Source organism: Macrotis lagotis, chromosome X, assembly GCF_037893015.1.
Source record: "Macrotis lagotis isolate mMagLag1 chromosome X, bilby.v1.9.chrom.fasta, whole genome shotgun sequence".
Classification (NCBI taxonomy): Eukaryota; Metazoa; Chordata; class Mammalia; order Peramelemorphia; family Peramelidae; genus Macrotis; species Macrotis lagotis.
In genome coordinates, this window is record NC_133666.1 from 671711587 (window position 1) to 671718106 (window position 6520).

The 6520-nt window shown below is 43.1% G+C and overlaps 1 protein-coding gene across 1 annotated transcript; it reads left to right on the plus strand.

Moving 5' to 3' along the window:
- The first annotated feature begins 554 nt into the window (after positions 1-554).
- Positions 555-1299, plus strand: LOC141497888 (host cell factor C1 regulator 1-like). The gene is given in 2 exon segments (XM_074200733.1): positions 555-585; positions 588-1299. Coding segments are annotated over 2 exon segments (555 nt in total). The 3' UTR covers positions 1112-1299.
- Positions 1300-6520: the final 5221 nt, after the last annotated feature.

Below are 6520 nucleotides of genomic sequence, written 5' to 3' on the forward strand. Positions count from 1 at the left end.
CCTCATCAGAGTAGGTACTGTGCTCTATGAGTTTGATGTTTGCCCTTCATTCTGGAAGACCATGACATCAGGGAGTTGATGCCATAATAAGCAAGTGAATTGGATTTGAGTGAGGAAGTGCTGAGCTAAGTCAACAGCCCTACTTTCTCCTGAACTCTCTGAATCCAGTGACCAGATATGTATTGGGATGGCTGGAGATAGCCCTGGATGTAAGCAATACAGAATTGAAGCAGCTGAAAGGAAACATGAGATACATAAGTTTAGAGAATCCACCCCAAATGTTCATGTGGACTATTTGTGCTTGACCTAGGGTAGGGCTTTCTGAGCTTGTATTGGTCTGATCAGCCACAGGAGGACCCCAATATAGGGATATTATTTTGGTCTTCTTCAAGTATAAAGGACAACTAACTAGCTATCTGACCGTGACTCTGAGTCTCAGTTTCCTTATGTTGCCTCCCTTGTTTGCCTCAGTTTCCTCCTATGAAAAATGAGGATAATAGTATGTTGCTATTAAGATATTGTTCTTTTCCACCCCTCCCCCAAGGGCGCTGGGCATGGAAGCCCCGGCTTCCACGAGGCCCCGCGAGCCCCGGCCGGTCGCGGTGCCCAGAGCTCCATGATCCTGCAGCCGCCCGCGGAGCTGGGCCGCCCACCTGGGGCCCTGACACAGCCTGGGGAAGCCCAGGGCCCGGGCCGGACCCTGGATGTCTGCTCCCTTCCCCAAGGAATTCAGTTCCAGAGCACCAGTCAATTGCTGGAAGAGGATCAGGATTCTCATCAGAAGCATTTCCTGTCTGAGGAGAACATGGTCTCCCATTTTTCTCACCTCAGCCTACACAGCCATCACCCCTACTGTGACCCACCAATAACTTTCTCCATGGGCACTCCAGCCCCACCTGTGACCAGACCTTTGGAAGACTCTCTTCACTCAACTGGGGATCTTGGGATCCTCTGCCCCAGCCTTCTGCTGGCCTTGAGTCCCCACTCGGAGCTTCTCCTCTGGCAATATCCAGGCAATCAAATCCCAGAAACCCTTCAGCTGCTGAGACTGGGGAATTCCCAGGTATACCAAAACCACAGCACCCATAGTGGGGAGGCAATGGAGCTCTGAACCTCAACTAGCCCTGTCCCTCAGAACTCAAGCCTCCCAGTGCCCCCAACCTCAACTCCATGAGTTGGAGATGGGCAGAATCTGGCCTTCTCTGGAAACCACAGATTCAAAAGACCAAAGAGGGTCTAGACACCCATATATTGTACACAGAAATTGAGAATAGCACCCTCAGGTTTGATAGATCTGTTATACTCACACACCTTCAAGAGATGGAGGAAATAGAACCACAGACTGTCCACTGTGAAAAACAGGGTAAACATCTCAGGGGATGGGGTGGTTCCCATTACAAGGGGGTCTTTGGGAAAGCAAAATAAAGATTGGTGGGCCATTATAAAAAGATATTGTTCTTTTTTTGATTCTTAGTAAGGAGATGATAAACATAGACAAAAATAATATTTTGATATTTTTGTGAATCTGCACTTTTCTAGTATATAATAGATACTTCATAAGTGTTTTTTGACTTGGATGCATGGGATGTTCAGGGAGGACAAGCCCTTCTGGTGGGAGGAGTTCTTGAGCTCTTTTCAGGGCTGCTCATCTACCTTTGGTGCCCATCTGATTCACCCAACTCTCATGTGTGTTTCTAAGAAGCTATAACATAACCCAGAAAACACATCCCAGTTGAATCTTCTTGGCAGATGGGCTAAACAAGGTTGAGGCTAATCAACTGACCTCAAATCTATTGGTGAATTAGAGGGACATCTACTTCAAGCATGAGAAGACTTTTCCACAGGAATAGGTGGATGAGAACAGTTTGCTCCATCATCCATGGAGGTGGCTGAAATAAGCATTGTGGAGGGCTTAGAGCTTGGTCAGACATTGAAGACTCCAATCCTGGTCCATCATCTGTCAAGTTGACCTTCATCTTGCCACTGGACATTAATGACACTACAGGAGAGAATGAGGCTGATGACTTTATTCAATTCTGCCTCACTTAAATTTAATTCACATGCAAGTCAAGATATCACCCCATGATGTCACTGGTCCTCTTTGAAAATGAAGGACAAACACAACAGCTAGCATTTCTACAGTACTTTAAGATTTTCAAAGCTCTTTAAATATATTGTCTCATATGACCTCAAACAACTGGATGTGGTAGAAGTTACCATTATCCAATTTTTCAGATGGGGAAACTGAGGTAAACATGGGTGAAATGCCTTGCACAGGGTCACACAGCTAGTGAGTGTTTGAGGCAGGATTTGAACTGACTCCAAGTCCCACAGTCTATCTTTTCCACCACCTTTCTGTTTCTGCTTAACCAGTAATTTGACTTTATTCCCTTTCAATAAATGTTTTATCCAAATTGGCCCTGTAACTATTCTCTGTAATAATTATTCTCACTAAAGTAGTTTCTCATTCCTCCCCAGGCTGTGGTCCTGACTCTTTGACCTTTCTCTTCCATTCCAGGGAAACCTCTTCACCCTGGTTGTCCATGCTACCCTGGAGGACTCATGCGAGAAGTATCCTTTACCTCTTCTGTTTCTCTCTCTGGTAATAATAGTAGTGGTAGTGGTAGTAGTAGTAGTAGTAGTAGTAGTAGTAGTAGTAGTAGTAGTAATAATAATAGTAGGAGGAGGAGAAGGAAGAAAGAGGAGGAGGAGTGGTAGTAGGAAAAGTAATAATGGTCATAGTGGTGGTAGGGATGGTGGTGGTCATGGTAGTAATCATGGTGGTAATGGTGTTAGTTGTGGTAGTAGTAATGGTGGTGGTGGTGGGGTAGCAGTGGTAGTAGTGGTAATTTATGAATATTATATCATTAGATCCTTTATAAGGAGGTAGATACTATTATTATCCATGTTTTATAAATGAGGAAACTGAGGCAGATAGAGATGAAGGGATGATTGAGGGTCATACAGGTAGTAAATGCCTGAAGCTGGCTTTGAACTTTGATCTTCCTGACTTCAGGACTGACTCTCTATCCACTCTACCACCTGGTCGTGGTCTCAACTTGACTCAAAATTCAACATTTGTTCCACTGCAGATGCTACCATCTCCTCAATGGATGACCTTACCCAAATATTTTGCTTTTCAAAATCTCAGTTTTCCCCCAGAGGGCTAGCATGATTTTTGAACTTACCAACCCTGTCCTTAGAATCACAAACTCCATAATATCTTGGAGTAGGGAATTTAAGGAAAGGTCATATTGGGTGTTTTTTCTATCGTAGGGCAAGGCCATCTTGAATATTCTCTCTAGCCAAGAAAAGGCCATCTTGGATGTTCTCTCTAGTCAAGGAAAGGTCAACCTGGATGCTCCTCTATCTGGGGGACAGGTCATCTTAGATATTCTCTCTAGCCAAGGAGAGATCATCTTGGATAGTCTTTCTTTCCAAAGAACAGCCGTCTTGAATATTCTCTCTGTCCGGGGGACAGGTCATCTTGGATATTCTCCCCATATGCCTGAAGAATCAAAATCTTTCCCGACATCTCTTGTGACAGCAGTCATGGATAGAGGAGTTAACAACAATGACGATCCATTGTAGGATGGAGAATTAGAGATAATGGCAATTTCCAGAGAAAGGAGGGATCTGGTTGCCTGACACTTGGAAGAGGTTTGGATGAACAAAGGATGAACGTATTAGCTACCAATCTTAAAAATCTGTACTTGATACTGTTCCTTTAAAAAGCTGCACACGTCCTCATCCTTGGCTGAATAGAAGTGTTTTCCTTGTCTTGTAAGAAACATGACATTATAACTACATATTTATACTTTGCAATAAATGTCAAGGTCAGATTGAATCTGAGTATTTGTTGAATTCCTCCTGAGCATATTAAATCTGAAACATGAAAAAGTTGGGTGGTTTATCTCTTCTTCCCCAACCTCATTCTACAAATTTCTACTGTACAATTTGAGGGGTATGGGGTGAGCTTGGATGAAAGCGTAGAAGAGGGTAGAATGAAGTCATTTCCAATAGTCACCATGATTTGGCATCAAGAGTGAGAGATAGGAGGGGGCAGCTAGGTGGCGTAGTGGATAAAGCACCGGCCTTGGAGTCAGGAGTACCTGGGTTCAAATCCGGTCTCAGACACTTAATAATTACCTAGCTGTGTGGCTTTGGGCAAGCCACTTAACCCCATTTGCCTTGCAAAAAAAAAAAAGAGTGAGAGATAGAACTCTCAAAAAGGAAAATGTAGATCAAAGGATCAGAATGGAAAAAGGACCTCAGAGTTCTCCTTGTCTTATCTCCTTTTTTTTCAGATGAAGAAACTGAGGTACATAGAAAAGGAGTGACTTACTCTAGGTCACACAGAATAAATAACAGAGCCAGGATTCATAAGATCATATATTTAGAACTGGAAGCGGCTTTAGAGATCAATCAGTTGCCAAGTCTTATTGATTCCAAAACATCTTTCATATCCATTTCCTGCTCTGAAATCACACAGCCACCACCCTAGCTTAGTACTTTATCACCTTTTACTGTTTTTTTAATCACCTTTTTGCTGTTTAGTCTTGTCTGACTCTTTGTGATCCCATTTGGGGTTTTCTTGTCAGAGACACTGGAGTGGTTGCTGTTTCCTTCTCCAATTCATTTTATAGATGAGGAAATTGAGGCAAACAGGGTTAAGTGACTTGCCCAGGGTCACACAGTTAATAAATCTCTGTGGCTGGATTTGAACTCATGAAGATGAGTTTTCCTGATTCTCAGTTCTGTTCACTTTGGTGCCACCTAACTGTTGGATTACTATTTCCATGACCTCCTAATTGATCTTCCTGTCTCAAGTCTCTCCTCACTTAAGTTCATCCTCCATTCAGCTATTAAAGTGAGCTTCTTAAAACAGAGGTCTGACAGTCCCCCTCTCTCACTATTCAAACAACTGCAGTGGCTTCTTAGCACAACTAGAATCAAATATAAAAATCCTTTCTTTGACTTTTAAAGCCATTCTCAACCTGACCCCTACATACTCTAGATCCAATGACACTGGTCTCCTGGTTCAATACAATGATGAGTTAATTCCATAAGAATGGAGACTGCTTGGGCAGCTACATGGTGCCCTGGATAGATCACTGGCCCTGGGGTCAGGAGGATCTGAGTTCAAATCCAGCCTCAGACATTTAATAATTGCCTACCTGTGTGACCTTGGACAAGTCACTTAACCCATTGCCTTAAATAAAAATTAAAAAAGAATAGAGACTGTTTTTAGCTTTCTTTGTACCCCCCAATATTTAGTATAGTGTCTGGTAAGCAGTAAGTGCTTAATAAATGCTTGCTGACTGACTGACAAGACACTCTCCAGATTATGTATTTTTGTTGGCTGTCGCCAAGGTGATTTCTCTAAATCTCGAGTCTATGTTCTTCCCAGGCTCTCTATTCCCTCCTAGCTCAAATAAAAATGCCTTTCTTTGACTTTTAAAACTCTACAGAATCAGGATGAATCCTATTGTTCTACATTTATCAGAGCCCTCTGTTTTTGTAGTCACACTGACTTTCCTGTTCCTTATACACAAGGCTCTATTTCCAACCTCAGAGCCTTTGCCCAGGCTGTTCCCAAACCTGGGATTCCTTTCCCTCTCCCTTTCTTCTTCAGATCTCTATAGTAGACACCTTTTGATTTCCCTAGGTGCCCTTCCTTGATATTTTATATTTACCTAGTGTAAGGCTGGGGAGTGTTTGCGCCAACCAGTCACTCCTTAACCTGCTTACCTTTTCCAGTTGAGAACAAACCTTGATTGAATCTGTGTCTGTGAATCACCTGACTAGGTGTGAATCACACTTCCCTAGGTAGGACAGGAAGTCTATTCGGATTAGTCAAGGGACTTGGTTATGCCTCTTGGGGTTAATATAAATAAAACCAGGGGTTTGGAATTAGGGATGCAAGTGAGTGACAAGCCAGGACAAGTGGCTTTCTATTGCAAAGTCCTGGTTTGGTGTGAGGCTCAAATAAGATAATGGATGCCAAAGCACTTTGCAAACCTTCAAGCAATAAATAAATGTCAGCTCTTATTTTCATTACTCCGGAGTATGGCAGAAAGCCCAGGTCCTATTTCCACGAAGCCTGCTGAGCCATGATCACCTTCATCTTCACCCAATCTTGGTAGACGTGTCCTTAAGACAGGGTCTTGTATGTTAGCCAGAAGCTCGAAAGAATTAAATAAACACGTCTTAGAAACATAAAGTTGGGAGCAGAGGATTGGTCTCCTTTCACTTAAAGAAACCGGTCAAACAGGCATGGAGGTGGGGTGGAAGTCTGACCAGAACAGGGACTGGGAGTTCAATCTGTCAGAATTAATTAAAAACTTACTGTGTGCTAGGGACCACCGATAGGCACCGGAATAAAGGAAAAACAATGGTCACTGCCTTCTCACATTCTGCTGGGAGAGATGGAGAGATACCCTAATCCAGTCCTTTTATTTTCATGTGAGGAAACAGTTTCAGAGAAGAGGAAGTGATTTATCCAAGGTCCCAAGTGATA